This window comes from Halichoerus grypus, chromosome 1, assembly GCF_964656455.1.
Source record: "Halichoerus grypus chromosome 1, mHalGry1.hap1.1, whole genome shotgun sequence".
Taxonomy (NCBI): domain Eukaryota; kingdom Metazoa; phylum Chordata; class Mammalia; order Carnivora; family Phocidae; genus Halichoerus; species Halichoerus grypus.
In genome coordinates, this window is record NC_135712.1 from 120,913,706 (window position 1) to 120,936,656 (window position 22,951).

At 38.0% G+C, this 22,951-nt stretch overlaps 1 protein-coding gene across 4 annotated transcripts in view; it reads left to right on the forward strand.

Moving 5' to 3' along the window:
• PIK3CB (phosphatidylinositol-4,5-bisphosphate 3-kinase catalytic subunit beta) overlaps nucleotides 1-22,951 on the forward strand; it is a 195,992-nt gene that overhangs the window by 60,744 nt on the left and 112,297 nt on the right. For all 4 annotated transcript variants that reach the window (XM_078071249.1, XM_036092139.2, XM_036092140.2 and 1 more), the window contains one exon: nucleotides 21,620-21,806. In XM_078071249.1, the coding sequence (XP_077927375.1) occupies nucleotides 21,636-21,806 (171 nt within the window). In that variant the 5' untranslated portion in view covers nucleotides 21,620-21,635. The remainder of the gene's footprint in view (nucleotides 1-21,619; nucleotides 21,807-22,951) is intronic.

Genomic DNA, 22,951 nt, shown 5'->3' on the forward strand with positions numbered 1-22,951 from the left:
AATTCTCAGTAGAAGGAAAAAAAGTAAAGAATAGTAGGAAGTTATAGGAGAAATAGAGAAGGAGGAATAGAAGTAAAGGAATCTTGGGGTCTTTTTAAAAATCATTGCAGGTCACTAGGCAGAACTCTGTCATGTAATAATAAGTGTTTTGCAGCTAGGTTTTATTTTTTTTTAAATTTTTTATTTAAGATTTTATTTTTACTAGTTTTTTTAAGATCTTATTTATTTGTCAGAGAGAGAGCGAGAGAGTGCACAAGCAGGGGGAGTGGCAAGCAGAGGGAGAAGTAGGCTCCCTGCTGAGGAAGGAACCCGATGTGGGACTTGATCCCAGGACCCTGTGATCATGACCTGAGCCGAAGGCAGACGCTTAACCAACTGAGCCACCCAGGCGCCCTTGCAGCTAGTGTTTAAATATCCTATTAGATTGTTTTGTTTCTTAAAGCTTTCTTTCATTGCTAACGTTTTAGCCAGTCCATTTTAAATTCCTTGAGAGTATTCCCTCAGTTTCCGGATGTTGTCATTTTTGAAGCTGAGAAATAGTCAAATGAACCTCTAATAGTAACTTTTCCTTTATTTTTTTTAAAAGATTTCATTTATTTAAGAGAGAGAGAGAGCACAAGCAGGGGGCAGGGACAGAGGGAGGAGGAGAAGCAGGCTCCCTGCTGAGGTGGGAGCCTGATGTGGAGCTCCCTGCCAGGACCCTGGGATTATGACCTGAGAGGAAGGCAGATGCTTAACCTACTATGCCACCTAGGCACCCCGTAACTTTTTCTTTAATAATAATAATAAAAAAAAGATCAAGAGGAATAGTGTAGGTTGCTCTAAGAGCTGAATTCAATCAGGAAACATATTTTTGTTTAGCTTTTGTATTAGTGATATGAAATTGAAACTAATGACATTTTCCATTTTATTTTCTGTCTCAATAATTCATTTGTGACAGTAAGTGATGTGGGTGGTATAAATAAATAAAGTGAGAATCACACTCCACAACAAAGCAATATTTTATTTCATTTTGTTTTTTTAAGATTTTATTTATTTGAGAGAGATAGAGCACAAGCAGGTTGGAGGGGTACAGGGAGAGGTAGAAGCAGTCTTACTGCTGAGCAGGGAGTCCTATGCAGTGTTCTGTCCCAGGACGCTGGGGTCATGATCTGAGCTTAAGGCAGACCCTTTAACAACTGAGCCACCCACGTGCCTCCAAAGCAGTATTTTAAATGGTATATTAAGAAGAGAAGAGACAAAAAATAATGCTGTTTTAACACCAACAAATAGGACAACCTTAGAGAAATGGATAAATTCCTAGAACCATACAGTCTACCAAGACTGAATCATGAAGTAGAAAATCTGAACAGACTGATTACTGATAAGGAGAGTGAGTCAGTAACCAAAAACCTCCCAACAAACAACATTCCAGGACCAGATGGCTTCACTGGTGAGTTCTACCAAACATTTGAAGAAGAATTAATACCAATCCTTCTTAGTCTCTTTCATAAAAACAGAAGAGGAAGGAACCACAAACTCATTTTATGAGACCAGCTTTACACTGACACCAAAACCAGACAAGGGTCCACAAGAAAAGAAAATTATAGGCCAATATTCCTGATGAACATAGATTCAAAAATCCTCAACAAAATATTAGCAAACTGGGGCGCCCGGGTGGCTCAGTTGGTTAAGCATCTGCCTTCAGCTCAGGTCATGACCCCAGGGTCCTGGGATCTAGCCCTGCATCAGTCTCCTTGCTCAGCGGGGAGTCGTCTTCTCCCTCTGCCTTTCCCCCTGCTCATGCTTTCTCTCTCTCAAATTAAAAAAAAAAAAAAATTAGCAAACAGAATTCACCAATACATTAAAAGAATTATAAACTGTGATTAAGTAGAATTTATTCTGGGGATGGAAAGATGGTTCAAAATCAATAAATCAGCCAGTGATATACATCACATGAACAAAATGAAGGGTTAGAGACCATGTTATCTCAATGGATGTAGAAAAAGCATTTGACAAAATTTGACATCCGTTTATGATAAAAACTCTGAACAAAGTGTGTACAAAGAAAACGTATCTCAAGATGATAAAGGCCATGTATTACAGGCCACAGCCAACATCATACTCAGTGGTAAAAATTTAAAACATATTCCTCTAAGATCAAGGAACAAGGAAAGGATGACTGCTCTCACCCCTTTTATTCAACATAGTATTGAAAGTGTTGGCCAGAGCATTTAGGCAAGGAAAAGAAATAAAAGGCGTTCAAATCAGAAAGGAAGAATTAAAATCGTCACTATTAGCTGATGAAGAAATGAAGATAAGATGTAGAAAACCCTAAAGACTCCATCAAAAAACTGTTAGAGCTAATAAACAGTAAAGTTGACATATACAAAAATCTGTTGCATTTCTAGACTATTGATGGACTATCAGAAATAGAAATTAAGAAAACGGTCCCATTTACAGTTGCTTCAAAAATAAATCAGTTGCAATAAAATATCTAGGAATAAATTAACCAAGGAGGTGAAAGAACTGCACACAGTCTATAGGACATTGATGAAACAAAGAAGACACAGTAAGCAGAAAGATAGTTTGTGCTCATGGATTAGAAAAAAAATAGTATTGTAAAAATGTCCATACTACCCAAAGCAATCAACAGATTCAGTGTAATTCCTATTATAATTGCAGTGTAATTTTTTTTTAACAGAAATAGAATAAACAATCTTAAAATTTGTATTTAACCAAAAAAGATCCTGACTAGCTAAAACAATTGTGAGAAAGAGCAAGGCTAGCGGCATCATACTTCCTGATTTCAAACTATATTACAGAGTTGTAGTAATTAAAACAGTGTGTTAATGTCGTAAAACAGACACACAGATCAGTGGAGCAGAATAGAGAATCCAGAAATAAAGTGATGTATATATGTTCAATTAATTTATAACAAAGGAACTGAGAAAATACAGTGGGGGTTAAGACAGTCTCTTCAATAAAAGGTGCTGGGAAAACTGGACAGCCACATACAAAGGAATGAAACTGTATCCCTATCTTACACCATAGACAAAAATTAACTCAATACAGATTAAAAATGTGAACTTAAGACCTGAATCCATAAATTCCTAGATGAAAACATAGATGGTAAGCTCCCCTACTTTGATTTTGGCAATGATACTTTGGATTTGATGATGAGTTTTTGGATTTGACACCAAAAGCAAAGGCAAAAAAGGCAAAAATAAACAAATGGGACTAAATCAAACTAAAAAACTTTTCTATACAGCAGAGGAAACCGTCAATAAAATGAAAAGGCAACCTCCCACCTACCAAATGGGAGAAAATATTTGCAAATCATATACCTGTTGAGGGTTTAATATTCTAAAGATATAAAGAACCCATACAAGTTAATAGCACCCCCCCTCCCGCCCCAGTTAGCAGAGATCTGAATAGATATTTTTCCTGAGAAGACCTGCTGATGTCTAACAGGTAATTGAAAAGTTGCTCAATATCACTAACCATCAGGGAAATTAAAATAAAAAACCACAAGATAATCACCTCACCCTGTTAGAATTGCTGGTAATCAAAAAGACAGTAACAGATACTGGTGAGAATGTAGAGAAAAGGGATCTGTTTTGTACTGTTGGTAGAAATGTAAATTGGTGGAACCATAATGGAAAGTACTGTGGAGATTCCTCCCCAAAATTAAAAATAGAACTACCTTCTGATCTATCAGTCCCACTTCTGGGTATTTATCTGAAGGAAACAAAAACAGTAACTGAAAAAGATGTCTGCACCCCTCTGTTCATTACAGCATTGTTTACAATAGTCAAGATGTAGAAGCAGTCTAAGTGTCCATCGGTGGATGAATGGATAAAGAAGTTGTGGTGTGTACACACACACACACACACACACACACAGGAATATTACTCAGTCATAAAAAGAAGGAAATCTTGCCATTTGCAACAACATGGATAGATCTTGAGGGCATTATGCTAAATGAAATAACTCAGAGATGGACAAATACTATATGATGTTACGTAACATGTGTTATCTTAAAAAGAAAATCCCCAAACCAGACTAATCAATACATAGAACAAATTGGTGATTGCCAAAGGCAGGGGTGGGGTGTGGGCAAAATGGGTGAAGGGGGTCAAAAGGTATAAACTTTTAGTTATAAATTATAAGTCATGGGAGTGTAATATACAGCATGGTGACTGTAGTTAATAATACTGCATTGCATAATTGAAAGTTGCTAAGAGAGTAGATCTTAAAACTTCTCATGACGAGAAAAAGTAATGCTGTTTTCTTTATTTTATTTTATTTTTTAAAGATTTTACTTATTTATTTGAAAGAGAGAAAGCACACAAGTAGGGGGAGAGGCAGGCAGAGGGAGGAGCAGGTTCCCCGCTGAGCAGGGAGCCCGATGTGGGACTCTATCTCAGGACCCTGGGATCATGACCCAAGCCGAAGGCAGTCGCCCAACCAACTGAGCCACCCACTGTTTTATTTTTAAAAAATTTTTAAAGGGGCTCCTGGGTGGCTCAGTGGTTAAGCGTCTGCCCTCTCCTACTCCCCCTGCTTGTGTTCCCTCTCTCGCTGTGTCTCTCTCTGTCAAATAAATAAAATCTTTAAAAAAAAAATTTTTTTTTTAAAGATTGGGATGTCTGGATGGCTCAGTTGGTTAAGTAGCTGCCTTCGGCTCAGGTCATGATCCCAGCATCCTGGAATCAAGCCTCGCGTCAGGCTCCCTGCTCAGCAGGAAGTCTGCTTCTTCCTCCCCCTGCTCTTAGATTTCACTTGCTCTCTCGCTGTTTCTCCCTCTCAAATAAATAAAATACATTTTTTAAGATTTTATTTATTTGAGGGGGAGAGAGAGAGCATGTGTGCACACAAGCGTGCACATGCAGTGGGGGTGGGGGGCAGAGGGAGAGAATCTCAAGCCGGGCTCATTCCTACCACCCCGAGATCATAACCTGATCCAAAATCAATAGTGGACACTCAACCAGCTGAGCCACCCAGGTGCCCCAAGTAATGGTGTTTTAAAAATAATGCTGTGTTTGAGGTTTTTGAAACAAAATGTGATTTATTAGTTTAACTATAGGGTATTGTTATAAATTAAATACAGGACAGTAGCCAAAAGTGGTTTGAAGCATAAATAGATGAAGATTTCAGATTCTTTTATTTAAAAATATTTTAATTAATTAATTTATTTGAGAGAGAGAGAGAGCGAGCGAACATAGAAGCAGGGGGAAGAGGCAGAGGGAGAGAGGGAGAAGCTGACTCACTGCTGAGCAGGGAGGCCACTGTGGGGCTCGATCCCAGATCCCTGAGATATATGACCTGAGCCGAAGGCATATGCTTAACCAGCTGAGCCACCCAGGCACCCCAAGATTTCAACTTTTTGGGAAACTAGACATAGTGACCTCTAATGAATTATATTCCAAACCATGTAACTTCTAGTACCTGTTCTGTTGTGCACAGGTCATAAGCTGAGGCAGTGTGTGGCAATGGAGGTGGGGTTTCATGACAGCAATACTGTGTTGCTGCCTCAACTTTTCAGGTGATATCTGCTGATCCCTAGACACTACCTTCCAACCTCCTCTGTGAAGTTCAGGCAGGTACTTTATATTTCCCATTTCCAATAGTCCAACCTCATCTCTTGTGATTGAGGCTGTGTGGGGGTTGAGGTAAAAAATATTATAGTCAGTGATATGAGCCTTTACTATCTATCTCTGTTTTATTACCTCCAGTAGTTTAAGAAGGTGTACCCTCTGAATGAAAACAGAACAGACAAATCTCCCATTCATCTGTCTCAACCAACCTAAGTGCTCTGTTACAGGCTGGGTTGCAAATTGGTCCATGTTTTATTTTTGTAATTCCCTCTTCTCCCAGTCAAGTGTGTGATATGGTGTCTTAAAAAAGTATAAGTAGCTAATATTTATTAACTTGAATTCCAGTTTTTTTCCCTATCTTTTTCTCTTGATCAAGGCCTAGCACTGAGATGACACTGTCCTCCTGCCTCTCCTCATTTACCATGTCCTCTAGATAGAATAGGCAGTGAAAGAACAGTGTTAGCACCAAGGAAAACATCTTTTCAATTTTTTCCTGGCTTTTAAATTTTTTTCAAATTCTTTTACTGTCAGTAATGAAGAGGAAATAAAAACAAGCATTTTGTCATTCTTGGCTAGATACCTTAGGAGAATAATTGGTCTCTGAAGAAAAGCATTTAAACAGATAAACAAATACTTGAATAGACCAGAGTTAAATTAGTATCTAAAGTAGTAATCCTGAAATGGTTTGGGACAAATGCCAGCTTTTTAGGATGCTGTTTGAATTTTTATGTATTATAACTTACTTTCAGAATGACAGACAGAACTAAAAGATTTGGAGCCTGGAATAATTCTTTTTCTACAGCTGTAGAGCTATTTAAAATTCTTCTCATGTTACTGTTTGCCATCCAGATGGCTTTCTGGCACTGATTCAGTTCCTAGATGTGAGGGCTGTTGGTTAGTTACTCACCAGCATCACCATACACTTGTACAGTTTGGCTCATGACTCATTCTGACAGCACTTAACATGTGGGTATCCTTTGCTAGATACAGTCATTTCTGATTGTCATGATGTCACTTGTTATAAATAGGTACCAGAATTGACTGGATAACATTTCTGGGATGAATGGTTGACATCCGTCTCCCCCCAAAAAAGAAAAAGACACCCAGTAAGTCTTTTGACCCCCATTGCCACTGTATTGAGAAACAGAAGTTGTCTGGATGATGAAACTTCTATCTGCATGGTAGATGCAAAAGTATATCCAATAAACCAGAATTATTTACTTCATTCCTCCACTATTAGCTAAAATGATTAAAAAACAAAAAAGAACTTAGCTCAGAAATCAGAGTTGTGATGAGAGGTTAGGGAGAGGAAGGGGTTTGTTATCTGAAAGGAACACCCAAAGAGGCTCTGAATGCTTGCAGTGTTCTGTTTCTTGACCTGGACTGTGGTTTGCTTTACAGTAGATGTTTGCGTTATAGTAACTCATTGCATACTTTTTTTGTGTGTGCTTTTTTGTTTTATTATTTTAAACAATAAAAATGTTTAAAAAAATAGAAAATACTTGCCCATCATGTACAAGAATTCCCTCAGCAATATCTTCAAAGGCTAAAGAAAGTAACCATATTTTGAACTAGATTATTGGTAGTAAGTCTTTGTTTTGCTAGTTTTATCTATTTAGTAAAATAATCAGTGTTACCCTAAAACATGGTTATGGTCAACAGTGATTTAAAATAGGCTTAACAATTAGTCCCCATGCCCAAAATACCATTCATTTGGAAGTGGAAGAGAAGGGACAGGGTGAGGGGAGAGCATTGTGGGGATGAAATATATATTTCTTGGAAATATATATCCAATTTGAGTAATTTATTATCTTTGTTGATAAACATGATCGAATATTTAGAAGAAAGGAGGGCAGACTGAAAACACTGAAAAAAATTAATTAGCATTACTTAATAAAAGTTAATATTTGGGGTACCACAGTGGCTCAGTCAGTTGGGCATTTACCTTTGGCTCAAGTCATGATCCTGAAGTCCTGGGATTCAGGATCGAAGCCCTGTGTTGGGCTCCCTGCTCAGCGGGGAGTTTGCTTCTCCCCATCCTTCTGCCCCTCCTCACCACTCTGCTTTCTCTCTCTTGCTTGCTGTCTCTCTCTCAAATAAAATCTTAAAAAAATTAATATTTGAATCAAAACCATTTATTTTATTTTCTAAAGATTTATTTACTATTTTTTAAAGATTTACTTATTTTAGAGAGAGAAAAAGAGGGTGAGCACACACATGTGTGGGGGGAGGGTTAGAGGGATTGAGAGAATCTCAGGCAGACTCCCCCCTGAGCCCCATGCGGGGCTCTGTCATGACCCTGAGGTCATGACCTGAGCCGAAACCCAGAGTCGGACACACATCCAGCTGAGCCACCCAGGCACCCCAAGACCATTTATTTTAAATGAGCATCTTAAATAAGATAGCAGTTTATTTTTGAATAATGGGGTGATATGATTTTTATTTTTTTATAATCTTTGTAGGACATTATTAACATTCTTTAGACTTCAGAATCTGCTGAATTAAAACTTTTTCATCAGCCCATTTTTTCTGAAGAAATAATACCAACAATGTCCCGTCTCCCCATTGGAATTCCATTGTTCTATCTAAATTTATGTTTAAATGTTTACCTGATAATGACTTTTAAAAAGTTGTTGGGAATGTGGGAGTTATTTCTCTAGTGCCTTTTAAGTGAACATAGGTAATTTATGTAGCTTGTGAAAAGATTTTTTTTTTTTTTTTTTTTTTAGTAGGCTCCATGTTCAATGTAGGGCTTGAACTTACCACCCTGAGATCAAAAGTCACATGCACTGGGCACCTGGGTGGCTCAGTTGTTAAGCGTCTGCCTTTGGCTCAGGTCATGATCCCAGGGTCCTGGGATCGAGTCCCACATCGGGCTCCCTGCTCGGCGGGAAGCCTGCTTCTCCCTCTCCCACTCCCCCCTGCTTGTGTTCCTGCTCTCGCTATCTCTCTCTGTCAAATAAATAAATAAAATCTTAAAAAAAAAAAAAAAAAAAGAGTCACATGCACTACTGACTGAGCCAGCCAGGTGCCCCAATGTAGCTGGTTTCAAACATTATTTGTTCAGTGGCTATCAGTGGAAGGTATAAGAAAAATGTAGGGTAAATGGTATGAATTGTAGAGTACCCTGTAGTTTGATGTTTTCCATAAATTTTGGGATACATTGCAGTTTTTGAAAAAATGTAATTTAATTTTTATTCCAGTATAGTTAACATATAGTGTCAGTGTTTGAATTTTGTACAAATAGTGATTCAACAATTTCATACATCACCCAGTGCACATCTCAGCAAGTGCACTCCGCTTAATCCCCGTCACCTATTTCACCCATCTACCCACCTCCCCTCTGGTAACCAGTTTGTTCTCTGTAGTTAAGAGTCTTTTTCGTGGTTTGTTTCTCTCTCTCTCTTTTATTTCCTTTGCTCATTTGTTTTGTTTCTCAAATTCCACACATGAGTGAAATCATACGGCATATGTCTTTCTCTGACTGACATATTTTGTTTAGTATTATGCTATCTAGATCCATCCATGTTGTTGCAAATGGCAAGATTTCATTCTCTTTTATGGCTGAATAATATTCTATTGTGTGTGTGTGTGTGTGTGTGTGTGTGTGTGTGTATACATACCATCTCTTCTTTATCCATTCATCTATCAGTGGACACTTGGACTGTTTCCATATCTTGGCTATTGTAAATAATGCTGCTATAAACATAGGGGTGCATGTATTTCTTTGACTTGGTGGTTTTGTATTATTTGGGTGAACACTCAGTAGTGTGATTACTGGATCATAGGGTAGTTCTATTTTTAATATTTTGAGGATCCTCTGTACCAGTTAGGGGTTTCTGAGTGCCTGGACCAGTTTGCATTCCCACCAGCAGTGCACAAGGTTTCCTTTTTCTCCACATCCTCATCAACACTTGTTATTTCTTGTGTTTTGATTTCAGCCATTCTGACAGGTACGAGGTGATATCTCATTGTAGTTATGATTTGCATTTCCCTGATGATGAGTGATGTTGAGCATCTTTTCATGTGTCTGTTGGCCATCTGTAGGTCTTCTTTGGAGAAATGTTCATGTCTTCTGCCCATTTTTTAATTGGGTTATTTGTTTTTTGGGTATTGACTTGTATAAGTTCTTTATAGAGTAGAATATACTAACCTTTTATTAGATATGTCATTTGCAAATACCTGCTTCCGTTCTGCAGGTTGCCTTTTAGTTTTGCTGTTGTTTCCTTTGCTGTGCATATTTTGATGTAGTTCCAATAGTTTATTTTTTGCTTTTATTTCCCTTGCCCTCTGGAGACATGTTTAGAAAAATGTTGCTACAGCTGATGTCAGAGAAATTACTGCCCATGCTCTCTTCCAGGATTTTTATGGTTTCAGGTCTCACATTTAGGTCCTTAATCCATTTTGAGAATTTATGTTTGTGTATGGTATAAGAAAGTGGTCCAATTCCATTCTTTTGCATGTAGCTGTCCAGCTTTCCCAATACCATTTGTTGAAGAGACTTTTTCCCATTGTGTATTCTTTCCTCCTTTGTCGAAGATTAATTGACTATATAATTGTGGGTTTACTTCTGGGTTATCTATTCTATTCCATTGATCTATGTGTAATATTTTCCAAACAAAACCAGAATGTCTCTTGAATAGTGATTCTGTTAGTACACAGAGTATGCTGTGAATGGAATTTTTTTTTTTTTAATTTGACAGACACAGCAAGAGAGGGAACACAGCAGGGGGAGTGGGAGAGGGAGAAGCAGGCTTCCGTGGAGCAGGGAGCCCAATGCGGGGCTCGATCCCAGGACCCTGGGATCATGACCTGAGCCAAAGATGCTTAACAACTGAGCCACCCAGGCGCCCCTGGAATTTTTTTTAAAGGAAAAAATAATGGCAGCAGTACAATTAAAATTGAAAAAATACAGTTTCTCATCATTTCTAATGTAACATGAATGACAAATAGATATGTTAGCATTCTGTGAAGTCTACTTAGGGCATTCCATTAACTGATAACCTCTAGTTAATTTAAACTTACTTTAGACGAGTATTTGAAATTGGAATGTGTTTGAAACTCTTTTTTCTTAGAAAGCAGGATTTTATTATGGAGATTTAAGTGTTTGGAGAGTTAAGTGTCTAAAATTTAAGTGTACGGAGATTTAAGTGTTTAAATCTTTTGGAGATTTAAGTGCTCTATTTTTTCAAAAAGATTTTATTTGAAACTGATATTACACAATATGTTAACTAAGTGGAATTTAAAACCTTGAAACTAAAAAAATAATGTATTTATATATTTTTAAAGAATTTTATTAAAGATTTATTTATTTATTTGAGAGAGAATGTGCCCGTGCGTGAGCGGGATAGGGGCAGCAGGAAAGAATCTCAGACTCTCCGTGGAGTGTAGAGCCTGACCGCCAGGGCTCGATCTCACAACCCTGAGAACATGACCTGAGCTGAACTCAAGAGTCTGACACCCAGCTGACTGAGCCACCCAGGTGCCCCTAAAGATTTTTTTACATACTGTCTACACCCAGCCTGGGGCTCAAACTCAAAACCCTGAGACCCAGAGTTTCATTCTGTATGGACTGAGCCAGGCAGGTTTCCCTCAGTGCTCTGTTTTATCATATAAGAATTATTCTCAAAGCAAATATTCTCTAAGATACCGAAGTGTTCAGTTTACTTGGATAGTGTACCTTAACGTATTAAAAGTAACAAAGTCTGGGGCGCCTGGGTGGCTCAGTCGTTAAGCGTCTGCCTTCGGCTCAGGTCATGGTCCCAGGGTCCTGGGATCGAGCCCCACATTGGGCTCTATGCTCAGTGGGAAGAACGCTTCTCCCTCTCCCACTTCCCCTGCTTGTGTTCCCTCTCTCACTGTGTCTCTCTCTGTCAAATAAATAAATAAAATCTTAAAAAAAAAAAGTAAAAGTAACAAAGTCTAAGATAAGCAACAGGTTAATAAAACTATGATTCATAATTCTAACATTTTCACATAGTTATTATTTACTCTGCTGTAAAAAGACTATACATGGTTATTTACTCTGCAGTAAAAAGACTATTAATGTTTAAATGAAACATCTATAAATTACACTAGTGTGACCAAACACATACAGAAATTCAAATTTCAGTAAAATAAAGTTTGATTTTATAAGTAATCAGAAAAATGCAGTTTAACTCACAAGAACTTTTTTTTGCCTTTGGATAATTGACTAAAATTAAAAACTTGTATTACAGTTCTGTTAATTGATACTATGTACATCCATCAATGTAGTGGGAATACAAATTGGTAAAGACTTCTAGAAAATATCTTTCTAGAAAGTTTGACAGTACATATAAAGAACCTTGATGAACTTTGTACCAGTGATTCTAAATCCTGTTGGACTCAAATCTTTTTTTTTCTTTTTAAGTAGGATCCACGCCCAGCGTGGAGCCCAGTGCAGGGCTTGAACTCACAACCCTAAGATCAAGACCTGAGCTGAGATCAAGAGTTGGATGCTTAACCTACTGAGCCACCCAGGCGCCCCTCACATCCCTTTTTTGTAGCGTGTTTTGTAATACTTGTACTATATTGAAATAAAATTTATAGTTAATATAATCTACCAAAAATGTTATTTATTTTTAAAGATTTTATTTATTTGACAGAGAGAGACACAGCGAGAGAGGGAACACAAGCAGGGGGAGTGGGAGAGGGAGAAGCAGGCTTCCCGCAGAGCAGGAAGCCCGATGCGGGGCTCCATCCCAGGACCCTGGGACCATGACCCTAGCCAAAGGCAGATGCTTAACGACTGAGCCACCCAGGTGCCCCCCAAATGGAAAGTCTTGAGTTAATTCTTAGGCTTGACTCTTGTGTGTGGTGCTCCCTATGAAATAAGGGTGACAAAGCGAAATAGGAACCAGATATATTTTATATTTGAATGTGTAGCCATATTTTTTTCAAAATATCTCTGCAGAAGATTTATCTGTTAGCATTTGGTTTGTTAACTTCATTTGTTTAGCAACCATGTCACAGTTTTAGTCTGACAAAGGACGTGCTGTTTTAGTAACAGCAGAGCACATTTTGTAAGTATGCCCCCTCTCTCAGTACGTATGTATAGTGTTGTGTATGATGTTCTGAAGAGCTACCAGTTACCCTGTGGGTTTAGTTTGACCACTCCATCTCTAAGTTTGTTTACTAAGAGTCATGAAAATTAAGAGCTAGTCATACTGGCCTTATATTCCTCTGATTGTTTAAGGGGCTAAAGTTTTCTTTACTTGAGCTTCTTTTACCCTTCAAGAATTAGCCAAAGACAACATAGCCAAATACAAGAAACACCATTGGTTTGCCAGTAGAAATGTATGATAAATTGTGTTCATTACTATTTTAAATACAGAGTATAATTAGGTCTAGATAAAAACATTTCTAGGTTGGGGAGCGTGGGTGGCTCAGTTGGTCATAATCTCAGGGTCCTCATATTCAGCCCCGAGTCAGGCTCCTCGCTCAGCAGGGAATCTGCTTGTCCCTCTCCCTCTCCTTCTGCCCCTCACCCTGCTCATGCTCCCTCTTTCTCTCTCAAAAAATAAAATCTTAAAAAAAAAAAGTCCATTTCTAGGTCATTACTACTTTGAGAAATAATAGGAACTGTCCTTAATAGGAACTGTCCTAGAGCAGTGGTTCTGAAAGTGGACAGTGACCTCCCTCCTATGTTTTTGAAATTTGTAACAGGTGATTTTGTTGTATTTGTTGATACAATGACTGGGGGAGGTGCTACTTATTAGTAGGTAATGGATTACTGGATATCCTGCAATGCATAAGACAGTCTTCTACAACGAAAAAATGTCTCAAGTACAACACAGTTTTTGAATTTTCTTCCAGATACTCATGTAGGTGAAAACTCTATTATTATCTGAGCTGAGATCTTAACTCTGTATTACATAAAAATATAATACAAAGTATTTTTTACATGATTTCAAAATATTAACATTGAAAGATAAAGATTTGGAAAATCTGTGACACCAGTGACCAGCATTTGTAGTATTTGCTCATCACTACAACACATCTGGATTAGTCTGCATTTGTAGTTGTCATATCTACCAGTTTGTATAGAGGCAAACCTGACTGCTTCATTAAGCAGAGGTTTGGTCATGTCCAAGTATTTACATATTGAGAGAAGCTTTATTATTTTCTTTTATTTCTCCTTTTATGTTACAGCTAGGGCATTATACAGGTGTTTGTTTTTTTTTAAATTAGGTACATGTATGTAAGTTATGTGAATAGTTTCATTTCAGATTTTTAAAGTGTTGGTGTAATACTTGTTTAAAGAAGAGTATGGAATATGAGAGGATTGAAAACCATTCTCCTAGGTAGTATTTAGCTTAAAGTACTTGAAAACCTTGAGCATTGGCCTAATTAAAAGTGCTTTTATTAAAGTGACACACAAGTACAACCTACATGTTATGCTGTAATTATATACCATATATCTACCTGAGTGGGTTTTTTTGTTTTCTGGTTTTTGGTTTTTGTGTTTGTTTGTTTGTTTTAAGTAGGCTCTATGCCCAACGTGGGGCTTGAACTCAAAACCTTGAGATTGAGAGTTCCTTGCTCAGGGCACCTCTTTGGCTCAGTTATAGAGCATGGAGCTCTTGATCTCAGGGTCATGAGTTCCAAGTCCCACCTTGGGTGTGGAGCCTATTTTAAGGGGAAAAAAAAAAGTTCATGCTCTTCTGACTGAGCCAGCCAGGTGCCCTTCTACCTGAGAGTTTATAAAGTATGACAACAGTCTAACTCAGTTATTAGTGAATTATTAACATGAGTATTATGGTAGAAATTAGTGGACATGGTTGTAACCTTGCAGTATTCCCTTTTGATAATTTACTCCTGGTTGAGAAAAACATTTCTAAGTCTTTCTTTAAACCTAGTATTGCTTAACAAGCATCTTTATTATCTTGCTGAATCATTGGAATCTTTTTGAATCAGTTGACATTTGAAAGTGAGGATTTTGCCCTTGAAATTGAAGATCAAGGAATTAATTTTGGAGATTGGTGTGTTTGTTCCTTTAGGAAGCAAAGAGCATGATTATCTGTAAAGCTAAATGATTAAACTTTCCTTTTCGATGCATTTTGAGGTGGCACGAGAAAAATACTTGGCAACTTATTTTGCCACTTTTAAACATTTAATTTATTTAAATGTTTCTAAATATTTCTGTTGTGAAATATAGCGTAGATATAGAAAAATACAAAAACATAAATATGGAGCTTAGTGAATTTTTCTGAAGTGAAATTCTATATTCTTTTTCTCTATATTAAAAATAATGGTTATCCCTTGACATCATGGAAGTTCTCCAGTCTGTCTAAATTTAATAGATGGCATTTTATGGGAATAAGCCATTCTATAGTTAAAGATTAGTTGAAAATGCATCATTTTTTGGAGGAAATGCCTATAATGTTACTGGGTTGCTGTATGGTGGGAATGCAGTGCTTCGGTTATAGGTAAGATATATTTCATGTTCCTTTCACATGACAGGAATGTGTGGATTGGAGACCAAGTGATATTAGGCGAAGCTTGATCCATTGCAAGTGATGATGCTATCAGAATTCTGTGTATTTGTTAATACTTTTCTGATTTACTCTTTTATGGAAAGGTACATCTGCTATGAAATACAGACTGAGATTTTTGTAAAGCCATGTGCAAATAGACTTAACTAATATCTGAATTAAATCATTTCAGTTTTTTTAATTTAATGAGTTATAGGAAATCTATATGTGTTATGGCATTTTATCTGTGTAATGGTAGATATTACCATGACTTCATGTAAAGATGTCACCTTTGTGGGCTGTTTATGGAATTTTCTTAGACTAGGCACTGAGAGACTACATTGAAGGCCACATAAATTTTTCCTGTTAAGAATGATTTAAATCACATTTTTAATTATCCAGTATAATTATTGTACTAAGTGACTTCCATAGAATTTGTTTCACTCATTCATTAATTCATTTAGCCATGTGTAAATATTTACTGAGACCATAATATGTGTCAAAGCTGCAAATAAAGAGGTGGGAATAATAGGAAGTTGGGAGCTGTTTGTAAGCAACGACCTTCAGTGTAGTGTGCTCCCGCTTTGACATAGATATGCCCTGGTGCTTGGGTGCACAGGAGTATTAGGGAAGGATTCCAAGAGTCCAGAAGAATAAGAGTTGATCAGGAGATATATAGATAAGGCCATCTTAGGGAGAGGGAATGATGGTTAAGGTAGGAGGTAAGAGAGAGTATGGGATATGCTGGCAAGTATTAGTGGTTTGGGGTGGCAGGATTAAGGCTAGGATGTGTGAGGGTGTTGAGCAACAGATCTAGAAAGGAAGGAAGGTAGGGGCCCATGAATTCATTCTTGTAATTCATTTTAGTTATAACTACTTCATCAAAAAATTCTTAAATCTACCATAGTGCTTTTTCCTCCAATACCCCCAGAAGTTCATAATTTTGTATCTGGGGAGTTAATGCCATATGGTGGTGTGAGGTGCAGTCTCTTTGAAAAGATTGCTCTTCTGGGCTTCAGGCCTGAGGAAGCCTCAGCATTTCCAGCTATCTGGTAAGGGTGAGATAATAGAGGTTTTGTTTTTATAGTTTCATGTTCCTTTATTGCTATTGTTATTCATTAGGTGATTTGGTTTCAGTTGTGAGTCTTGCCAAAAATCAAAAATCTATGCTGAAAGTAGGGGCATGTACAGGTTTATCATGATTGTAATTGTGTTACAGGTGGCTGATGTTTCATAAACCCTTCTCTGTTTTAAATGGAAACTTTGGTTTTTCCTCTCTCAGCTTTTGTTGCAAATTGCTGATTCATGTCATACATGCTGTGCTTGGTGTTCAGGGAGGTGGCTTTCTCCCATCTTTGTGTGGTGGTAATGAATATAGGCAAAGCATGGTCTTTATAATTTGGTATAGCACGTTTTCTTGAACACCTGCTATTTGCAAGATTGAAAAGCATCTTTTCTAAAGACAGTCTCCAAAGTCTGTTCTGCAGTGATGTAACTAAAGCTATTCCAGGACCAGTGACTGTTTTTTTTTTTTTAAAGATTTTATTTATTTATTTGAGAGAGAGAGACACAGCGAGAGAGGGAACACAAGCAGGGGGAGTGGGAGAAGGAGAAGCAGGCTTCCCGTGGAACAGGGAGGCCGACGCGGGGCTCGATCCCAGGACCCTGGGATCATGACCCGAGCCGAAGGCAGACGCTTAACGACTGAGCCACCCAGGCGCCCCTGGGACCAGTGACTGTTAATGACATCTGTAGTAACTTTGTGTAGTTTGTTCATGTTTATAAAAGTATCAGGTTAGGGCGCCTGGGTGGCTCAGTCTGTTGAGCGTCTGCCTTTGGCTCGTGTCGTGGTCCCAGGGTCCTGGGATCGAATTCCGTGTTGGGCTCTCTGCTCAGCGGGGAGCCTGTTTCTCCCTCTCCCTCTGTCTGCCACTCTCCCTGCTTGTGCGCTGTCAAATAAATAAAAATAAAAGTAAATCTTTATAAAAATATCAGTTCAGAGTGCCCAAGTATAATAACTTCTCCATACACTGTGGTAAGAGACAGTATTTTAAAAAGCATGGGGGGAAAAAAGCAAAAATAAAAGCATGGGGCAAGCCCTCAAGAAGCTTATAGTTAACATAATGTGGTTTATTGTGGTTAATGTATCAGATGTTTTTCTAGTACTTTGTTATTATGCAGAGGGTTGTGTAGGGCTCACACTCTACAGTTAGACCCAAGTTCAGATCCAAGACTGCCACTTGGTAGCTATGAGATCTCAACCTCTTTAAGTTTCTCAAGGAATAGTAGTATTACCATAGGATGGTAGTAAGGATAAAATACAGAAATGCACGTAAAGAAGTTACTAGAATGCTGGCACAGAGTAAGAACTCACCGTTAGGTGTTTTAGATTTTTTTATTATCCTGTGATTTTCTTTTTTAATTGTAGGAGTAGGGATAATAATGTTTTTCTTAAATTCATTAAACAATTACTAAATGGCTACTATGTGCTGATCACTTTTAGGGAAATGAAAGTAGTTGAAAATATATAACTCAAAGCTCAAAAGAACTTAGGGCTTTTGAATAAAAATTAAAAATAAGCAAATACTTATATTGGATTACTAAGTTCCAGCCGTTCTTCAGTTTTTATAACTATGTGCTCTAAGGTAGTTACTGTTGATTTCATCATTTTGCAGATAAGGGAACTTAAGTAGGGAGAAGATACGTGATTTGCTCAAGATCTTTCAGCCAGTGAGGGATGGAACCAGCTCTCACAAGTAAGCTGTTGGATTCTGAGACCACAGTCTTTCATCAGTGCACTGTCCTGCCTACAGAGACAAGACTGGCACATGGGAAAGAGTCAGGGCCTGTGTAAGTGTCAGTGTAATGGGTCCAGATTATAAGAGGTGTAAGAGTTAGGAGAGGAATCAGTAAAGGCTGGAATGTTCAGGGAGTGCAGTTTCCCTCATCCTTGCCAACACCTGTTGTTTCCTGTGTTGTTAATTTTAGCCATCCTGACAGGTGTGAGATGGTATCTCATTGTGGTTTTGATTTGTATTTCCTTGATGATGAGTGATGTTGAGCATCTTTTCATGTATCTGTTAGCCATCTGGATGTCTTCTTTGGAAAAATGTCTTCATGTCTTCTGCCCATTTCTTAACTGGGTTATTTGTTTTCTGGGTGTTGAGTTTGGTAAGTTCTTAATAGATTTTGGATACTAACCCTTTATCAATATGTCATTTGCAAATATCTTCTCCCATTCTTTAACTGCCTTTTAGTTTTGTTGATTGTTTCCTTCACTGTGCAGAAGCTTTTTATCTTGATGAAGTCCTAATAGTTTTTTTGCTTTTGTTTCCCTTGCCTGTGGTGATGTGTCTAATAAGAAGTTGCTACAGCCAAGGTCAGAGAGGTTGCCGCCTGTGTTCTCTAGGATTTTGATGGTTTCCTGTCTCACACTAAAGTCTTTCATCCATTTTGAATTTATTTTTGTGTATGGTTTAAAAAAGTGGACCAGTTTCGGGGCACTTGGGTGGCTCAGTTGGTTAAGTATCTGCCTTCGGCGTAGCCCATGATCTCAGGGTCCTGGGATCCAGCGCTGTGTTGGGCTCCCTGCCTAGCAGGGTGTCTGCTTCTCCCTCTTCCTCTGCTCTTTCCCTCTGCTCTCTCCCTCTGCTCTTTCCCTCTGATCCTCTCCCTGCTCCTCTCCCTGCCTGAGCTCTCTCTCCAGCTTTCTTTTGACATCCATTAACATGATAGGTGGTGCTCCATCTCCTCACTTTCAATTTGCAGGTGTCTTTAAATCTAAAATGAGTCTCTTGTAGGCAGCATGTAGGTAGATCTGTTTTTTTTATCTATTAAGATCCCATTGTTAAGTAATCTCTACACCAAATGTGGGGCTTGAACTCAACCCCACGATCAACAGTCACATTCTCCATTAACTGAGCCAGCCAGGCGCCCCACCAACAGACCATTATTATACCTCACAAATGTAACAGTATTTCCTTAAAATCATCTAATTCATATTTAAATTTCCCAGTTTGTTTTATTTATTTTTTAAAAAGATTATTTATTTATTTGACAGAGACAAAGCGAGAGAAGGAACACAAGCAAGGGGAGTGGGAGAGGACCCTGTGATCATGACCCAAGTCGAAGGCAGATGCTTAACGACTGAGCCACCCAGGCACCCCTCCCAGTTTGTTTTAAAGATAGGTTTTTATAGCTGATTTGGTGCATTATGTTGGATAAGGCTGTTCCACCCCCAGCACAGAACTGAGGCAGGGCTTGATGTTAGAACTGTGAGATCATGACCTGGTCCGAAATCAAGAGTACTACGCTTAACCAACTAAGTCACCCAAGTGACCCTCCTGAGTGTTTGCTAACAGTCCTTGCACCATTCTCTTTCTTTCTCTTCTTGTTGTTGATTAGCTTGTTTTGTTGTCGTTGATTACTTTTTTTATTGATGATTCATTGGGGACTTGACTGATGCTTTTGAAGTCTTTAATTCCTTTCGCTCTTTTCCTATTTCTTGTAAACTGATAAGTCAGATCTAGAGTCTTGATTAAATTCAGGTTTTTTGTTTGTTTTTTGTTTTTTAAAATCAACCATATTCTATAGGTTGTGGTTAGTACTTCTGTTTGCATTACAGGAGGAGGCATATGTCTGGATTATTCACAGGATTTAGATAGTGTCAACCTGATAATGTTCATTATAAAGTTCCTCATCATCCTTTCACTTTATTTTGTAAACTTTTTAGCATCCATTAATTATGCATTATTGCCTAGATTCGTTTCATTAGAGGTTGCACAATGGTGGTTTTCTAATTTTATCATTCTTTTTGTGTTTATGAACTAAAATTGTTCTAAAAATCAAGAAAAAAAACCTTACCCTCATCATTCATTTGGTTACCCTGCAGTATTTGGTATAAGCTGGTCAAAACATGTTTGATGTACTTCCCCATTCTTTATCAATTTTCAAAATAGTGAGTTGGTCTTAGCAATCTGCAGTGGTGATCAGTAAACGATTTGTTTCCTTTTATTATTCAGTCACTCATTTGTATATATTTGATATGTTTCAATCCATGGATGTCATGAGTATTTTTGATGCTCAGAAATGCTTCAAGTTGACTTTTGTCTCTTTTGATGTGATACTTTCATTCTTTCAGTAAATGGGATTTAAATCTTGGCTTAATTAACTTGAGTGCCCATGTTCTTCCCCCTGTTATTGTTATGCTTTCTTGAAGGAAGCTCTCAAGGAAGTCTTCAAGGCGCAGTTGAGGGGTACATTTGTTGGAATAGGGGTTTGATTCCAGGAGTGTCAACATTTGTATGAACATAGTTCTAACAGCAGGTTGATAGCCTTTGTGGTACAAAGGCCTAGGCAATACAGTAATAGGACAAGTAAAGGAAATCAGGCCAGAAACATAGCACAAAGACCCTTGCCAGCTGGGTTGAGGGATTTGGTGTTTTTAATTCTCAGGTGGTGGGTCATGAGACTCTAAGTTCAAGATATTTTGTACATGAGAATGATAAATTTTTTTTTTTTTTTTTTTTTTTGAAGATCTTATTTATTTATTTGACAGAGAGAGACACAGCGAGAGAGGGAACTAGCAGGGGGAGAGGGAGAAGCAGGCTTCCCGCCGAGCAGGAAGCCCGATGTGGGGCTCGATCCCAGGACTCTGGGATCATGACCTGAGCCGAAGGCAGACACTTAATGACTGAGCCACCCAGGCGCCCCTAATTTTTTTTTTTTTAAAGATTTTATTTATTTGACAGAGAGACAGCAAGAGAGCGAACACAAGCAGGGGGAGTGGGAGATGGAGAAGCAGGCTTCCCACCGAGCAGGGAGCCCGATGCGGGGCTCGATCCCAGGACCCCGGGATCATGACCTGAGCTGAAGGCAGATGCTTAACGACTGAGCCACCCAGGCGCCCGAGATTGATAAATTAAAAAAAAAAAAAGTGCACATCTGGAGGGGGGAGGGGTTAGAGGGAGAGGGAGAGAAGCTCAAGCAGACTCCTCGCTGAGCATGGAGCCCGACACAGGGCTTGATCGGATGACCCCAAGATCATGATCTGAGCCGAAATCAAGAGTTGGATAGATGCTCAACCAACTGAGCCACCCAGGCGCCCAGATAGAAAATTATATTTGAAAGAAGGCCCTCTTGACTGCTGTTTTCATTGGAGTTTGCAGAGAAGAACTCAGCCAAAGAAGCCAATATTATCTTTTTTTTTATTATTTAAGTAAAATCTGGAGACAGTCACCTGTTGAGTGGTTAACTGAATTTCTTAGAAACCTCTAATCTTTAAATCTTTCATTTTTCACATGTGATATACTTTTGTTGAATTTGAGTTAGTGCAGTGTGTGTATTTATATATATATATAAAATGCATGTAATGATAACCAAAAGTGTTTTTAAGTAATTTATTTCTGGTGGCTTAATCTTTAATTAGCCACCTTATTATTGGCTATATTGAAATCCAAAGACTAATTATGGATTGGTGGGCTTTATCATATTTTAGTATAAGATTTGGCTAATTTTCTGTTTCACTAAGTTTTACTTAATTTCTAGGGCCGCATGGTTATGAATGTGCTTCAGTTTCATAATGCCTCCTGCTATGGCAGACATCCTTGACATCTGGGCAGTGGATTCACAGTTAGCATCTGATGGCTCCATACCTGTGGATTTCCTTTTGCCCACTGGGATTTATATTCAGTTGGAGGTTCCTCGGGAAGCTACTATTTCCTATATTAAACAGGTATGTTAATAGGTGGAATTTTTATAAATGTAGCTTACTGTATCACTTAGGGGAAGATGTTATTCTATTACAGAAAATTTTATTAATGTAAATCGTATGGTCAATTTGAGGGAAAATGAACCTTTAGGTCCCTACATTTTAAAGATTTGATATATGCTTTGTCTTTTGTAGATGTATAAAAGGTAATTCTCACTCTCACTTTTAATCCATATGTGATACCTGAATTAAGAAAAATTATGTTAGTGTGAAATGTTTATTCAGGTGGTTTAAAGGAATTTGACATTGTCAAAGTTTAGAGTTTAAATCTTTTTAAATACTATCTTTGAACTTGTCATACTTTTTCTGTATGTGATTTTTGGTTGGTTTTTTCTTCTCTCCTTTTCCTTCCTCTTCTTCCCTCCATACCCCCACTACTTTTCATGGTGATTATGTGGAAGAAAAAGTTTTCCCCCAGTAGTGAATAACATGCCCTCCTTTGGAAGCCAATTCTTTTTTTTTTTTTTAAGTTTTAATTTAAATTCTAGTTAGTTAATGTACAGTGTAATATTAGTTTCAGGTGTACAATATAGTGATGCAACAGTTGCATACAACACCCTGTGCTCATCACTACAAGTGCACTCTGTACTCCTTAATCCCCATCACCTATTTCACCCATCACCCCCAGCCATCTCCCTTCTAGTAACCATCAGTTTGGAAGCAACTACTTTTACATAACAAGGCTTGCTTCTTTTGTTGGATTATTTTTTTACATGAATTGGCGAGTGGTATTGATTTGTGAGTACTATGAAATGTAAATGAAATTATTTTGCTAAACTTTCTCTTTAATGTTTTCCAAATAGCTGAACCCAATATGAAAATCAGGGGCTATGATATTTTTAAGAAAAAGTATTTATGACAAGCCATTTTAAAGTTCTTGACTTTGGACAGCCTCTTAACTCTTTTCCAAGCTGCTTCTTTCGGGAGACATGAGAATTCTAAAACTGCATGATCCCTGAAGTAGGAAAAAAAAAAAAAAAAAGAAAATTATTTTAGGTATCCCAAGGTTCAGAGAGTACTTTTTTTTATAGTCACCAGTGACAAGTATGGATGTCTGTGGCTGCACCTGAAACTGGATTAACCATTCATGCCCTCCATTCTTTTATTTA